Source organism: Zeus faber (genome assembly GCF_960531495.2).
Source record: "Zeus faber genome assembly, chromosome: 2".
Classification (NCBI taxonomy): domain Eukaryota; kingdom Metazoa; phylum Chordata; class Actinopteri; order Zeiformes; family Zeidae; genus Zeus; species Zeus faber.
In genome coordinates, this window is record NC_137189.1 from 41,006,937 (window position 1) to 41,024,644 (window position 17,708).

Sequence of the window (17,708 nt, forward strand, 5' to 3'; positions counted from 1 at the left end):
AAGTGTTTGAAAAGAGGTTCACACAAACCAGCGCTTGTCTCCAAGTCAGCGGTTCTCACATCCTTTTCTCACAAGAAACAGCCGATCTCACCCCCTCCACCCCAGCGAGTCTCGGGTGGTATTCCCTTTTAATCTCTCTCATATCCTTTTTTTTTTTTTTTGCCTCGTCTCATTTTTTATGGAGGATTGTAATGGATTGAAGATCTAAAATGTCCTCTGAGCAACCTTGTCTGGGGGGAATAATAAGACATTTGGGGAGCAATTAAAGATTAATCTGATGAGATGACAATTACCAAAAAGATGAAGCCAGGTATAACGGTGGAATTTCCGCGTAAGGCAGGAGGTAGTGCAGGTCTGCACGCCCAAAGCCTGTCTGTCCTTCACCAAATTCACTTAATTTGTACGTGCATCTGTCTTTCTCGCTATCTGTTGTTTTCGCTACAAAATCTGTGACGGACAGCAAAAAAAAACCCCACAAAAGCAAAGAATCGCTTCGTCCAGTGGAGAGGAAAAAAAAATAGTTCTGAATGTTGCTCAATTCAAAGCCATATCTCGTTTTCGAATTTTTCATTTTCACTCCTCGTAAAGGTAATGAGTCCATTCGCTCATTAGAAATAGACAAATTGCTTAAATGACTCATCTTTTGAGAAGCTGGAAGGTGTATTTCCGTAGCGTCACAGGCGCGAGGCTAATTGCTCCCCTTTGCAGCAATGCGTTGAGCTAACATGTTCAGCATGCAACCCGTCGCTATCTGGGACCTGGGCAAACATTCAAGTTCAAGAATTATAACAGAATTAATTGTCTCTGTTGTATTAAATATACATTTATCGATGAAACAGGTATAGACTATCTGATCTGAATCTGTCTGAGGGACACAAAGTCTATTTCCCCCAAAAACCTGGAGTACCCCATTTAAAATTCAAATCATATGACCCGTTTTGTGCAAATTCCATGTTCAATATCTGAGCCCTTAAACACAGGACTGTACAGAGCTTTGCAGCCACGGAGGCTCTTGAGGAGGAGGCTGCTTGTGTTGTCCGCCATGTATTTACTGACCTGATTAAGACGGAACGGGCCGTGTACACACTCCTCAGTGGAAGCAGCTGGGTGAGATGATGGACAAATAACAAACGAGAAAATAAAGAGTGATTTCTATCTTAGGAAAGCCGTAGTAGTCAAGGTGACTGTATATCACCAGCCAAACCTTCAGCAAGGAAAACTAAAACCAGCAGAGTCAGGGTAAGATATGGTTTTTATTATTATTATTATTATTATTATTATTAGTCTCCTCGTTCATCCGTCACTAATCTCTGTTCTTTTATCGCCGCTGTTCCCTCTGCTCCCTCGACGCCTTTACGTTCCGCTGCGTGCGAAAGAGATGTGACGGATCTCCGGCCCGAGTACAAGCGGCATTTAGTTCAGCTTCACCGTGTCGACTGAATGAACGAATGAAGTCAGGAGCGAGGTGGAGAGGAGAAGACGGGAGGGAGACGGATTGAGAGAAAGGAGCGAGATAATTGAAGTGGATGATCTATGCGGTTAGTAACCTAGTACTCCCGCTGTTAATTTGTCTCAGGGTATTGACTTGAATTATTTTGGCAACCGTGTGTGTGTGTGGGCTTTACTTAAGCAAAAGTACAAACACCCAACGGATGCATGGATAGAAGAGCGAGTGAATCAATGGATGGATGGACAGACACTTTGGCAATATTGTCCCTGAGCATTCATTCTGATAAAGCTCGTTTGATTGTCGGGTGCCGGGGTTATGTCCAGAGGGGGCGGAAAACCCGTTCGGAGGAGGGAGAGGGTGAGGGAGGGGGGGGTGTTGGATGAGGAGTCAACAGCCACGTTAACCTCTGGACGTTGTGACGTTCGATGGTGGCGCGGTGCAGCAGATCCAGCATCATTAGGCATGGAGGGAGACAGTATGCTTCGGCGTCGCTCCGCCGGTAATGAAGCCGCCGCGCTCATCCCTCACGCCGTAATTAGCGCCAGTCTGGCACTTCTGCGCCGCTCGTCGCTAATGGAGTGAACAAGGCGGAAAACGAGCGCCATTAGGCTGGACATGAATTCCGAGTCGCCATGCGAGACCCTTAAAACATAATCGTCTTCATCGTTCTCTCTCTCTCTCTCTCTCTGGGATGGATTCAGAAGGAACTCAACAGCTCGCCCTTCTCCCTCTTTCGTTTTTTTCCCCACTCTCTCTCTCTTTCTCTCTCTCCATTAAAATAAAACGGTGAGAGGATCGGAGGCGGAAAGGGGAAAAGAAAAAAAAACTTGAAAGGGCCTCTCTCCCGTTGACAACGGGGCAAATAAATATACAGACGACACAATTAAAGGTTTTATATGGTCGACGATAGATTGGACTGGACACTAATATTTTATTTGTTATATTTGTTTTCTTTATAGTAGAAGTAGATGGGACTGTAGCTAAAGGTTACATTTGAGTAATTTCAGTCGTAAAAGTAGCAGCTACAGTAAGGCAGTATTTTATTCCTTTATCACTTGAAGCAGAATACAACAAAATATGCAAACACTGCACACTACGCTGGCGAGCGCATCCCATAATGCAGTGTCCTTCATATGCAGCTCTACGCTGGATGGTGGCACAAACATGTAGTGTGTCGTAGAGCTCGTTTCACGTTTCTGTGAGACCCGAACTGCAGAGTAAAACTTCCGCCACGGGTCTTCTGTTGGTCACATTACCCATCAAGTGTCTATGGACAAAAGGGTATCGGGCGTAGTTTCTGTTATTAAACAGGCACCAAGAACGTGACGTCCATCTGTTAAATTAGACGAAAAAACAGGTGCCAAGTCGTGAAAATAGCTCATTGTGCGCCTCCTTTAAAAGATCCTTTGGGGTACTGGTGCCAAATACATTTGAATGTTCATGTGATCTACATGAACATTCAAATGTAGATTACATCCCAACGTTGCGCATTTAGCATTTTTGCAATGACCCACGCCATAAACAAGCGTGACACGCCGCTGCACGGCTGTATAACAAACACATCCAGTCTCACATTGCCAACGTTGCAACCGAGCAGTCGTATAAGGAGGTCGGGGGTCAAAGCCATAGCGGCAATGGATGCAGCGACTATTTCCCTGTGTCTCAGGAATCATGTGTCGCCGGAGGAAACTCTGCTGTGATTGTGAGACGCTCGTCTGTCCCATGTGTCCCCCCGTACGTGTGTGTGTGTGGCGCTAATGGGTGTCACCTGGATGTGATGGGTAACAGGGGCGGGGACGTGTAATGGCCGTGGCTGGCAAGGTCGCCGGGGTGATTGGTGGCCTCTTCTCCTCCGTGATCAGCACAGAGGGGTGTCAAGGTCGGCCATGATGAGGGCCGCGGTGGCGGGGCGTGCGGGCCCACGTGCGCCGGCGGCCGCTTCAGCCTCGCAGCAACGCGCAGCTTCACCCTGCGCAGGATTGAAAACACTCCCGGGTTGCTTTGTTGTTTCGCGCCTCATCCGAGACGGGGATTTCGGTGTTTTCTGCGTTGTTGGTACCACTCCCCGATTATATGTATTTGGGTTGAAGTGGTTACCGGTCAGATTGTCCGTGTTGGGTGGATTACACCCCAGAATTCTATTGGAAACGACGGAATTTTTTTTTTTACCGGCATCTTCACCCTGACACTTTGTCCAAAGTTTGCCTTCTTCTGATTGAGAAAAAAACTTTGTGTCGTGGGGATATATTTGTTCTTTTTTGTGAAAATTCAAAATAACCTCCATATCAACCGCTTATTGGCCACAGCCAGCTTTGCCTGTGTTTATCGAAGCGTAAATATCTAATGTGTGTGTCCCAGACTGGTGTGTGTGTGTGTGTGTGTGTTGGTTGAAGGGGGTGGGGTGGGGGTTAGTTTAGCTGTGTAAATAATGGCCAGGGCTTCTGGTTTGGGTCGCCATAAAATCACAACGGTCGACCCCACCGCCGTCCCACCGCCCCCCTCCCCTGCTGGAGGTATGCCTCAGCCCTGTGATTATTCAGAGTGCACTGCTGGAGCGCTGACCTCCGTGGGCCGAGTGCCAGTTAGCCAGGACCCGGCGCGCTGTAATTGAGTGGAACAACAGCTGCCTGTTTTTAGTGGGACCCTCACCTGGTTCAAGCAGCTTCCCTGAGCGGGCTTTTAAAAAAATCTCTCCCAACTCCTTGGTTCACCGCCGGGTGCTCCTTCTCTCGGGGGCCACTGGACGTTCTCCTTTCGCAGTATTGGAACGCACCTGAAAAAGTGTTATTTGTAATCTCTCTGTCTGCTTTTTCTTTCTAACCCGTGTTCTCAGTTTCCCTGTGGATCACGTCATTTATCCACTAAACAAAACCCCGTCTTTCTGTTTCGGACCAATTATTCGGATCTCCTTTGCTGTCGGAGCGGCGCTCGGCCCGCAGCCTCGCCGACGACGTCCCATCTCTTGTAGGATGAGAAGGAACACGGAGCCGGTCGAGCGAGCACGAGGAAGAGACTCTACATTAACCCAGTCTTTAGGAATCACCGCTTGATCTCTTGCTTATCTGAATTTCAATGTCGGCCCCCATCCGCACCGGCATTCCCGAGGGAAGCAGCATTAGCACATCGACCTGGAACAGGAGTCTGCTCCAGACTAATGAGGTTTGTGCATCAGGTTTAAGGCTGGCCCACACGCAAAGATTTTTCAAATCTTAACAGTTGTAAATGAGACACCCCACACATAATGGCATACGCTGTACTTTTAACAGGTTTGTTCCTATAGTGTGTAGAGGGCAAGGATTTGGCCAGACATCCCCACATACTAACAGATTCCATTCACCGACAGCCAAAACCACAACCTTGACCCTCAAAACCACAATCAAAATCTCTTGCGATTAAACATGGCGGATGACGAGCAGCTATTGGCTCCCAATGGGCTACCGGTCGTTCCCACATGATGGCTCGCAGACTGCGTACTCGGCTGCCCTCCGCGTCCCCCCCTGCACCACAGGATATCAGATCGTAAATATCTAATGTCTTTACTATTTGCGATTTGTTTTGCCAGGACGGAGTTCCGGGCAGATCTGGGGAAGAAAAAGACTCGTCACCTGCCTCACACCACAGGAAAACTTAGCACCATGATCTTCAGAAACATAAAAAAAAAAAAAATTGGACTTTGTTCACAGTCGTCGGAAAGGGGGGAATAGAGCTCAAAACGGGTTTGCACTCCTTGAAAATGTTTTTAAGCGATATTCCTCTCTAACAGATATATCACGTCACAGCATCTATCACATTGACCGTACTTGATGAGTTGATCTGAAAACACCCCACACGAGTGAGTGTGGACGTTGGAAATTCACAGACTCTTAACTGGAGTTTGTTAAATACCCAGATCTGTCCGACTAATCGATCCTAATTTGATGCGCTCAAGAGCCGTCAAAGTAATTAGTGAATGATTAGCAAATGCTAGGGAATTGCTCGAAATCCAACTTATTAGCATAACATTAATTGCTTTGTTTCATAAAAGCCAGCTGGCTAATTGTTCTCTTCTCCTACTGCAGTAATTGTTATAAAATGGAGGTGTTTCCGTATGAGAGTGCGCGCATGGGGTGGTCTATTTCTACCCTGTTCATACCATTAGACTTGAGCGGAGAGATACAGGGGGAGAAATGTCTGTGTACAGCCCTGAAGTAGGAATTAAATTGCTCTGTTTATATAATGTGTGAGCGTGTGTGTTTGCGGGCATGTCCCATTACCATATGTATGAATCCAGACAGCCTTGCACTAACAAAGTATTGTTGACATGTGTATGGGCCTACCCTGAAGAGATACATTCATGAAAATGCTTTGTGTGTGTGTGTGTGTGTGTGTGTGTGTGTGTGTGTGTGTGTGTGTGTGTGTGTGTGTGTGTGTGTGTGTGTGTGTGTGTGTGTGGTAACACACTACAGCAGCAGTCTTCATGACCCAACCTAGACTGGTTGAAATGACACACGTGCACTGTAAAGCTATTTACACTGCTCTTCATACCTCAACCCGTGTTGGAATTCCAAGAAATGCACTGAAAAATGAACAATGACAATAACCAATATCCTCATCCCATTTGGGGGTTGGTGCACAATTCTCACCTTGTTTTGCGGTTGTTCCGTCCCTCTGAAAAGGAATCTCAACAACTTTTGGATACACCAATGAAAACAAATGCAAAGGTTACTCTACGTCGCTTTGTTTTGAGTTTATTTTTCCATCACGAAAAGAAAATGTTCTTCTGTGGCACTCTGTAACCCTTAAGTTTTATTATTCAAATAAAGTTCAAGCCTTATTTTTAGTTTAACCTAGCTTCCACCACCTCATACTGGATTCAGGCTATCTGACAGAAGTGTGTACATACATACATACATGTTTATATGTGTTTATGTATGTGTATGTGTCTATGTATGTATGTATATATATATAAAGCCGTTGCCTCTCACTATGTTTTGTTGAAAGCTGTAGTTGCGTTCCCTTTAGGGAGCCAGCAAAAACAGCACATTCGAGGCACTTCTGAGGAGCCTTGGAAGAGCCATGTGAGACGACAGCTCACCTGGGTGCAGCCTACGGAGCAGTGCATGTCACATGTGCAGGTTCTAGGTTCAAACCACAGCCGAGTGTTTTCCTCGTCGCCCCCTGGACATGAGGCTAGGAGGCTCAGAAGATCAGCTCAGAAGATCAGCTCAGAGAAGCACTGGCTCAGCAGGACTCTGTTGTGATGGCTTCGCAAGCTGCCGTTCAGTCTGGTGGTCGCAGGTTTGATTCCTGAGCTTTCCCCTCAAAGTCATTGTTGAGGATGCAACAACTGGTGGCACAAAGAGATAAGACGATGGGTCTTTACTGTACTTAGGAGTTCAACGCCGAAATAATACCGACAACAGGGTTGAGCGTCAGGGATCCGGTGGGCGTGGCGGTGTTCACACAGACCAAACAATACGTCGGTTGCCATTGGGTCGCGGGTTCAAGTCCCACTCCGCCTCGGGAGACTGAATGAGATGAGCTGCTGGGTGATTACATTGCTGAGGTTTTGAACGCCATCACCCCCCAAAGATGTCAAATAAAAAGCACCCGGAGAAGAGGGTTAAGTGTTACGAATCAAGAGTCAATCTGGGATCAATCTGGGCTCCGAGAGGTCAATTTCATATTTTTTGCCAACTCAATCAAAGCTCTTTTGAGGCCATAATAATCACTTTAAAATAAACGTAACTGGTCATGTGGCATGTTTTTCTTAACCACGTTTGGCCCCAAGCTCAATTATGTGCGAGGCTATTACTGTACCTCATGAGGCCGGGCGGCGGCAGGTCCAGCCAAGGATACGACAGGTCATTTCCACTCAAGTGGGAGGGCTGATGGCCTTGCAACGAAGGCCAGAACAGGGAGCCGTTTCCACGAGGCCCATTCGTCCTCATTCCACACAACCATTCATCTCTCAATAAATGTGCGCCAACAGCCACTCCTGGGGACTTGACAATATTTAGGATAATGATGCACGGACATGAGAATGAACGGAATGAACACAGACGTGTTCCTCAAGAGCAGGGTTATGGCAGATTGAGCGGTCATTTTTGAACAAATAAATAAATTTTAAAAAACTACATACTATACAGTATTTAGCAGCAGGCTTCTAACAAGGTTGTTTTGACAAAAAAGCATGGTAGACTTTCTAGATTTAGTCACTGAAATTTATTAAAAAAAATCGGAATCTTCTACAGTCCATTACTTTATCCCGGGAAGACAGAGAATATTTAACAGCTCTATTTTAAAATGGATTTCCCCAGAGACCCCGAATATGTGCGCACGTGACGCTAAGACAGCGCGACAATGCCACCCAAAGCGAGAATAACTTACCTTCTGTCTTCAGGCCAAAATATATTTATTGGCCTTAACAGATACAGGGGTGTTCTGAAGGAACAGGAACAGGAGGAAATTCAAACCCAGAGGCCAAGAGACGGAAGCATAAATAACAATTTCAAAACAGGCCAGGGGCGTTCTGCACGCGGCGGTCAAGACCCTGAGGTTAATCATCCACAACAGTCATCACATAAATACACAGTTAATGCATCACAGAAAAAAAAAAAAAAAGTGAAATATTAAAGACATCGGTGGCTTAACAAATTACAGTCAACGTCTTCCCCGCTGTAGGTGATGCTGTTCGTACCCATGTTCTCAGCAAGTGGAGTTCTTCACAAGCACGAACAGAGTTGGGCCTCCGTGTCCAGTTTGCAAAATCCCCCGACTGATCCTGGGCATTTTGGGGGCAAGGTCATCGGCCTTCACGAGAGGCCCCGCCTCTGCTTTACGTCTTCCTAAGATTTGGAATTAAAGATGGCGTCAAAGAAGACTACCAAGAGGACCTCCGGACTCCGGACAAGTACAGATGCAGAGAGCCGGGAAGCCCTTTCTACGGTCCACCACGGCCTCTGACCGCGAACCCTTTAATGGTTTAATGATACAAAGAAAAACAACTCTAATGAAGTACTCTCAATCACTAGTCCATAAAACAATATGGTTCTGGTAACAGAGAGAGGGAGACGCCTCGCAACGCAGCGACCCATCTGACACCACCGACTTCAAGCGCCGTGAACGGATTAGTGCCGGTGCAGCCAATTATCTGCACATCTGAACACGTCAGGAGTGCGTCGGCCTGGTTTAGGCGGACAGCGGCGTTCACCTAGCACCGCCCCCACCCGGGACCACAACCGGGGCAAATAAAGCGAGGGTCTTTCTTCACAGATCATCCCGCTCGGGGGGCCTTTTCTTGGCCTTCACACCGATGAATAATTCAATTAGACGCCATTTGAGGCTGCAAGGAGCGGCGAGGTGACCGCGTTTGTGACGCTCCCTGAGCCCACCTGACGCGAGGCGCGAGGGGAAGGAGAGAGAGGGAGGGAGAAATGAGGAGGACGAGGAAAGACGGGGAGCGGCGGTGGGAAAGGGACGATGGTTGGAGAGGGAGACGGGGACGGTGGATACGAGACGAGGGAAAGGGATCGGTGAGTGTGAGTGAGTGAGGGACGACTTTAGACAAGAGACGAGGGACGGGAGGATGTTAATGTGTGTGTCTTGGGGAGAGGAGGGGGGTCCTTGGGGACAACTCTCTGAAGTGGGTCAGCCGCTTGGCAGGGCAGAACGCTAACGCGCGCACACACACACGAGGACCTGGGAGAAGGTGCTGCAGCTACTAAAGCCCCTCTGGCTGTAATTGGCAACAATGTAAATTACACAGGCTAATTAGCAGCTCCTTGGCCCAGAAAGCCCCGGCATGCAGCTAAGTGGCCAAGGAGGCGGGAAACCCACGTGTGTGTGTGTGTGTGTGTGTGTGTGTGTGTGTGTGTGTGTGTGTGTGTGTGTGTGTGTGTGGAGAACGACCCATCATTGTGTTCATTTGTTGAGTTGTCTGTGTGCATTTTCCGTCCTTAATGTCCGTAATCACTTAGTGTCGTCCCGGGCCACGCACTTGTTCACGGAGGGTATGTGCTGTGTTGGTGCTGCACCGTACGGACGTGTTTACGCACAATGGAGGAATACTAAGGAGTTTTATTTTATTACTACCATCATTTTCTATTCATCTGGGAAAGAACGTTGCTCCAAATCACACATAACGGCCACAATCCTGGCAAATCCATGGCGCCACAGTATCAAGAAACTATAATGGTGTTTTTTTTGCGGCACAATTTAACACAATGCCAGAATTGAATTGATTAAATTAAACTGCAATATGTGAATATGGAAAGACTGGAAATGGAACGGACTCAACTCTCGTGCAGCTGTGGGGAAAACGTCGGAAAACTGTTGAGACATGACTTACAAAAATACATGTGATCTCTTTGTGACTCCGGTGGATTTGGATTATGATTAAAATGCTTTTGGAGCTGTTTGGTTCCCTCAAACACTTAAGTGGAAATCCTATTTGCCACATTTGAGCTTAGAAATACACAGAGTTCAATACCTCTCTCTCCCTTCTTCACACGCGCAACTCAGTGCGGTTTCCTCTTCGTCGTGCTCTTGTCCTCTTTGCTCCTCCTCGGCCCTGCCCCCTTCTTGTCCTCCCTCTTCCCCTGATCTGCCTCTTCCTCCGCCGCCCTGGCGGCCCTCGCCCTCCTCCTGCCCAGCGGCGTCCTGCTGCACCACATCTGGAAGATACGAGACTGGAGCTACAGCATCATCTAGTGGCCGACGGGACATAATACTGTTAAGGTGGGCAAAGCACAGCAACCCCATTGTAGGTGGTTTAAAAAAAATAGCTTAACAGAAGTAAGGAGGCACTTACTGACTTGAAAAAGTAAGTGAGCTTTATGCCTTGAATGTAGCGTTTTCCAACTCACTATTTCACATTTCTTAAACTTTTGTCTTTCTCGTCCGTTCTTCCGCCACCAACCCAGATCCATTCCAGATTTTGCGATTCGCTTCTAAGAGCTTTCTTTTATTCCTTTATTTTTTCTCCATAACCAGTGAGTGACAATGTCTGCATCCTGTAACACCGAATATTTTTACAAGGTGGTCTAAATATGGAATTATTTTCCTTCAAAAGCTTTTTTTAAAGCAAAAACTTTAATTTTTGATGAAAAGTAGCCTGAAGTAAAAATATTGAGTTTGTAAGACCCATATCAACAAAAACAAATGTATATTTTAAAGTGGATTTCAAGTTGATAGACCGGACACTGCACTATTACTAAAATCGCTGTGGAGATTTCCGGCTTTCGGTAAAGACAGTGCTATCTGTGAGCTTGTTTTGTAATAAACACGAGTGCAGATCTCAGCGGCGCAACATTTAAAAGATCACGCGACACACAATCGACTCATATAACACCACCCACACAGTGAGCCCTGCTTTGTGGGGACGCGTGGCTGACCTTGAAGGCCTCCTCCTCCTCCTTGAACACGGGCTCCAGTCTGGCCAGCGGGGGGACAAACTCGGCGGCGGTGAGGGGGGCGGCGCGGAGGCCGGCCAGCCGCCAGCCGCTCAGCACCTGGCGCACGGCCGTGAGGATGTGACCCTGTGTGTAGCCGTCCGTCACCTTGGCCAGGGAGCTCAGGTCCAGCCTGGGACCCGGCTCGGCCCCGCTGCGGAGCAGCAGCTCCCTCCACAGGACTGGAGGAGACGTGACAGGGAGACACAATCAAGTACATACATACAGGTCGATTGTTCAGAATAGATACATCTTTTCTATTGAGACTGGATATAGATACAGGGTTCATGCTGCCTTTACAATATGAAACTTTAAAGGACTTTTAAGCACTTTTTTTTTACTTTCAAGGACTTCACGCCAACCAAATATTATCAATTTAATGTGATCGTTGTTAAATTAAAATATAATATAATCTTAATCTCATTGACTTTTATTTATATTAATATACTGTATCTACATCTTATTAATCTCAATGACATCTACTATTATAATTATCTATTTCCAATCATGCTAGATTACATTTACATTTCCGTGGCATCATCTCTGTCGTAAAAGCGATTCTGGGAATTTTTTTATTACCTTACGATTTGAATAATAAAACCAGGCGATATATCACAGGTTTTCAATGATCGCATTATATTCAAGGTATTCCAGTACTTTTTGAGGACAAAATTCAAGCACTGCAAGGACCTGGTAATTACCCTGTATAGAGACAGAAGTATACAATAAACTTGAAAATTAACAAAGAATAAAATATCCCTGTGTTGGCTTAACATATAAGTGGACCCTCCGTTTTAAAATGTATTGGGAGAAACTATGCTTGGGCAATCGTGCAAAATTCCAAGCACCGATTGCTGGAGGGCAGCAATTGGCACACGGGGCGCTTGGGGCGGGGGTTCGCGCGTGCATAGAACGTAATGTGGCAAATGCGGTCTCCCCGTTCCAGAAGTGCAGGATTTATTGTTTACAAGTCAAGTATTTACACAAAAACATCCAGTTTTTACTAAATGAAGTCCCATAGCAACAGAAAGCAAAGGTTCACCCCTCAGTGGTGTGCGTCTCCACTGTCTCGTAATAGATCTAAAATAAAACGACAGGCACGGGAGCTGTTGTGCAACACTGTCTGGAGGAGAAACAAAAAAATATATTACGCTTTACATTTTTCATTTTCCACACAAGTAAGAAACTAAAGCAATAAAACAAATCTCAATCCTTCTCTATGAGATTATATTACATATAGCTATATTATAATCACAAGATTTGCATATTGAGCGGCAAGTCGTGCGGGGGGGGGTGTCCTCGAGCACCTGCCCACTTTTGTTTTTGTTTTTTTTAAGCGTGGGTGTCGAGGTAGCGGATTGTCTGTGCAAGATATATTCATGAGGAACTCCTCATGAACCTTGCACCCTGGCCTACCTCTGATATGATTTGATACCTCTGATTTAACTGTACATTTGTACAGCATATACTGGTGAAAGTAATGAATTTAAGCTGCTACATTAACCATGTGGGGTTTACCATACCAGGACCAGTAAGATATTAACCGCATGTAGGGTAGAATATGCGTAAACAGTAATTGACTCTTGAAAAAGTGACTTCCGAAAACTTCACTATGCATCTCAGAGACTTCGGAGGATTTTTCACTCAAATAAACAACAAGACAAAAAGTTTGCACTTTTGAGCATTTTCAATTTTGCATCGTAAAATAACCATTGTATTATGTGCTTTACACCTATCAGCCACAACATTAAAACCACTGTTGCTGAATTAAATAATTAATCATCAAATAATTGATCATCTTGTTACAATGGCACCTGTCAAGGGGTGGGATGTATTCGGCAGCAAGTGAACAGTCAGTTGTTGAAGTTGATGTGTTGGAAGCAGGAACAATGGTCAAGCGTAAGGATCTGAGCCACTTTGAAAAGGACCAAATTGTGATGGCTAGACGACTGGGTCAGAGCGTCTCCAAAACGACGGGTCTTGTGGGGTGTTCCCAGTATGCAGTGGTTAGAACCTACAAAAAGTGGTCCAAGGATGACAACTGGTAAACCGGCGACAGGGTCATGGGCGCCCATGGCTCATTGATGTGAGTGGGGAGTGAAGTCTATACCGTCTGGTCCGATCCCACAGAAGAGCTACTGAAGCACAAATTACTGAAAAAGTTAAAGCTGCTATGACAGAAAGGTGTCAGAACACACAGTGCATCACAGCTTGCTGTGTATGGGGCTGCGTAGTTGCAGACCCGTCAGAGTGTCCATGCTGATGCCTGTCCACCGCTGAAAGCTCCTACAATGAACACAGAGTCAGAACTGGACCATGGAACAATGTTAGAAAGTGGCCTGGTCTGATGAATCATGTTTTCTTCGACATCATGTGGATGGTCGGGGTTAGGGTCCGATCTGATCGAGCATCTGCAGGATGTGCTGGAACAACAAGCCTGATCCATGGGGACCTCACTCCATTGTCACCTCACAGCTTACAGGACTTAAAGGGTCTGCTGCAAACGTCTTGGTGCCAGACACCACAGGACACCTTCAGAGGTCTGCCGCTGTTTTGGAGGCACGAGGGGGAGCTACACAATATCGGTGATTATTAGTGGCGGTTTAAATGTTGTGGCTGATTGGTGTATTTAAGTGATAGACTGTTGGTTTCACTATTTCCCAGTTAGTCAAAAAGAGGTGCTCCTCACCCAGCCGGGAGGCGTAGTCGGGTCGGGGGAGGAGGATGATCTTCCTGTAGACCTTGCACAAGGACTTGATGTCGGCGTCAAACGGCCGGCGCGATGTGCCCACCAGCAGGACGCGGTCCTCGGGTCTCAGAGCCTTCACCACCTTGAACAGATCTTTCTTCAACCTCCTGGGCTCCATCTGGGCCAGGGTGAGGGAGGGGATGACAAAGAGAGATAGAAAAGGAGAGATTAACTCTACTTGCGTATCAATGGAGCGAATGAAACAGATACAATGAGTAAAAGGTGGTGACAAGGTTAACAAGCTCAATGTTCCACAAGAGGGCAGCACTGAGTCTTCGGTGAACATTTCAGCCTAATAATTTACATCCAAAACTACAATAACCTTATTTCTGGTTTAGGAGAACATTAAAACCTCTGGAGTCTGCTGTGATTTTACAACTCTAATGAAAAGATGATTGAAACAAGTGGAACGATCGTCTATTAAAAAAAAATATTTTGATCTATTAAACACCATCTTTTGGGCTCACTTGAAATATGAACAATAAAGAAAGGCAAACATACTATTTACGTAATAATCCAATCCAATAATACAATAAGAAAATGGAAGATATTTTATTATCTTATGACTTCATATCGACAAATTTAACAACTGAATGAAGTTCAAGTTCAAGAGATTATTTGTCACAAACATATACATACGGTCTTTCATCAAGATATTCGTCACATATTTGTCACAAGAGCACAAAGAAAAGCAATGCTTTTGAGGACAACAATGTCTTTTGGAACAACATATTTTAACACTTTTATGACAATTTCCTTTATTATGCCTATAGAGCAGTGGTATCTAACTTTTCTTGCATCTACTCGCTCACCTGCCTTCACAGCCTCTAGTTGCTCGCGCTCTCGCAAACTATTCTTACCCAAGCCTTTCTTTTGTAGAAGAGGTAAAAATCCAATGTAAAAATCCCATGTTTTCATGAATATAAAAGATGCGGTTTTACATCCGAAAAATTTAAGTTTATTCAGTTTTAGGATCTAACTCATTCTGGGGTTCCTTTCACCTCTTTATCTGTCTTGGGGACTTTCTTGTAGAAGGTCTTTTCGGCGTCTTCAATCCAGATGACAGATGGCTGCAGCTGGCGGGCCACCTGCCGAATCCAACCAACCCACCAACCACCCACACACAAACACACACAGAGGGTGAGACAAATGTGCAACTAACTCTTTACTGTATAATAAAGTTTGGTGCAAATCAGTGCAACAATAGTTGACAGCGAACACACACACACACACACACACACACACACACACACACACACACACACACACACACACACACACACACACACACACACACACACACACACACACACACACACACACACACACACACACACAAAGTAAAAGAGGAAGACAAACCAATCAATCAGCTGCACATCTGGCCACGCAGACACCACGACACCAGCACCCACGCAAGGACAAATGGCGCATTGACATTTAAAAGAACGCGCCGTAAAAGACTCAGGAAGCCAATTTGAAGATCAGCATTCTCTATTTTCCGACCACACAAAAAAGGACATTTTTGGGGGAAAAAAGGGAGGAAAATATCCGAGGGCATCAAGAAAAGACATGCATTCAAGCTCCCACACACACAGTGTCACTTTAAACCTGATCTGCATATTAACCGGAGACCCTCTGGCCCGAATGTACTGTACAACTCCCCAACAATGACCGAAAAAATAAAATAAATAATAATAATAATCTAGTATAATGTTATTCATTCCTAGAGGAGGTTTAGCTGTGACGGTGATTTACAGTTGGTTTGATACCAGCCTCAAAAAGTACTTATTGTAAGTCGCTTTGGACAAAAGCACCAAATCGCGTAATTTAATCCAACAGTCAGAAAAACGATGATTTTGTTTGTGATTTAAAAGTTTTTTTTTGTTTTGTTTTTCCCCTCCGCAAAGCAAGGGCACCCAAGCACTTAGATTACCATGACAGCTGTAATGTTAACTCTTATTATACGATACGAAAAAAAAAAAAAAAAAAAAAAAAAAAAATGCTACAGCCATCAACACACAACAGAATAATAGAAAGAGGAGGGAGAACGGGAGAGCAACATAAAAGCCAGAGAGAAGCCAAAGAGCTCCATCTCTCCATCGTCACCACCAGGAGCAACGAGTGCAAAGTCCTGAAGCAGCTGCAGCTACCACGTTGGAAACTACTCTCTATTGTGTTGCTGTCAGGAAGAGAGCAAGCAGACAATTAACAGGTATTCAGGACGTAATGCGCTGGCAGAGTGACGGCTGCATCTGGTAAGGCCGCAAGGCAGGACTTCCTGGCCTCCAATTTCCACAATGCACTTTGAGAGGACGCGGACACAGTGGTGCAACGCAGTGGTGGAAACATGACAATATCTGCACCATGTTTTCCACAAACACACAAAGTGGCGGTTTGGCGGACACAGATTGGGCCTAATTTTAGACTAAATCACACTTTTAATCTGCACTAAATTAAATGGCCTTTCTCCAGTCATGGTTTAAATTAGTCTCAGACTTAGTCAGTCCTTAGTCTCAGTCCTAGTCTTGATTTCTGATTTCCAGAAGGAAAAATTAGAGCTCATCTAGGTTTAAGTGAAGCCTTAAATTAAATCTTTGAATGAACGGGTGTGGGCCTCCAGGTGGGGCAGGTTGATCTGGACGAAGACCGGCACCAAGACCAGACAGAAGGAGCTGACTTAAACTTAGTTTGGGACTTCGTAGTCTGGAACTAATTCATCTTAAATGAAGCAATGTCTCAGAAAGGCATTTTTTTTTAAATTCTGGATTAATTTAAGTAGCATTAGCTTAGTCCTGATTTAGATGAAACCCTGTCTGCCAAACGGCCCCAGAGTTCAATACGTAACGTCAACAGCATTCCACTGCGCACATACCTGCAAACACCACGCTAAGGAGTCTGAGGGGGTAGAACGCTAGGGCGGAGTTTTGTCCAGATTGCTATCTGACAAACATCCTGCCGTTTCAATAGAGGGGCCCACAGCTTCTACACCAAACCGACTGTCTCCACTGCGGAACACGCCTCTGGTGATAACATTGTGGGGGGTCCCCCTCAGTTTGAAAAACACATTCTTTTGGTATTATTCAGAGCAAGTTGTTCACTGTTCAGGAGATTAGAATTGCCAAGATCCTAATATTGCGACATCATTGTGTTTATTTGGTATGAAAAACGTGACACCGGGCTGTTGCACATTTAAGTGGAAGAATCGCTTCATCCCTAATGTCAGACATTTAATTAAATGGAACCACTATCACACTACTGTCTGGTATGACAAAGCTTTCACTACTGCTACATTAAATGGTACAGCACAACAAAACAGCAAATGAGGGTAATTTCATAATGCATGGAAGCACCCACCTTGAGGACCAGGTGGAGCAGGTACTGGAGCCCCGCCCTCCCGGGGTATTTTCCCGCCAGGTTTCCAGGGGAGAGGTTGAAGAGGTTGGCGCCAGTCTCGCTGCAGAGAGCGTGCACCAGCATCTTCTTCCCTACACCGCTGGGGCCCGCCAGCAGCAGGGACTTCACCGCAGGGGCCCGCTCGTGGACCGACTGGGAGCCTGAGGGGGGGGTAAAGAGACCGCAGTAAGTCAAAAACAAAATCTCTCACACATACAAAATATCACACTGGACAACACAGTCCCACATCACAGAGCCAAACTCCAACTTGCTGACAGTCATTTCCAATTGTCCTTTATTGATAGAGGGAATTCAGTTGGCAGTAGAGAACATAGTGAGCTGACCCAAACAATGATAATAGATGTGATAATCAACCACCAAGACCTACATGAAAACAGCCCAAACTTTTAAACGAGGTCGCGTGGTAACATCCGTTCAGCTGAAACAACAGCTAGGCATCACAGGGCCGTGCTGGAAGCATGGTGGGCTCTCTCTCTTATGAAGGAGACATTTGAAGACCATGTTACGCCAGGGAACAAAGCTTTTAGGGCCCATTCGGACAGTCTACTGAGCCCTCCAGAGCCAGGAGCAGGTGGAGCCCTGTCCCCAGGAAAGCCCTCTGGTCCCTGGAGGGGGGTCAGCGGGAAAGCCCCCTCCTCGAGCTCCACAGCTCGCACAACAGCTG

The 17,708-nt window shown here is 45.8% G+C and overlaps 1 protein-coding gene across 1 annotated transcript in view; it reads right to left on the minus strand.

Moving 5' to 3' along the window:
• Positions 1-7,871: 7,871 nt before the first annotated feature.
• drc11 (dynein regulatory complex subunit 11) overlaps positions 7,872-17,708 on the minus strand; it is a gene marked incomplete at its 5' end in the record, with an annotated part of 53,531 nt that continues 43,694 nt past the window's right edge. The window contains 6 exons of the mRNA XM_080023916.1: positions 7,872-8,277; positions 9,921-10,104; positions 10,825-11,063; positions 13,571-13,748; positions 14,632-14,718; positions 16,985-17,184. Coding sequence (XP_079880042.1) covers positions 9,949-10,104; positions 10,825-11,063; positions 13,571-13,748; positions 14,632-14,718; positions 16,985-17,184 — 860 coding nt within the window. The 3' untranslated portion in view covers positions 7,872-8,277; positions 9,921-9,948. The remainder of the gene's footprint in view (positions 8,278-9,920; positions 10,105-10,824; positions 11,064-13,570; positions 13,749-14,631; positions 14,719-16,984; positions 17,185-17,708) is intronic.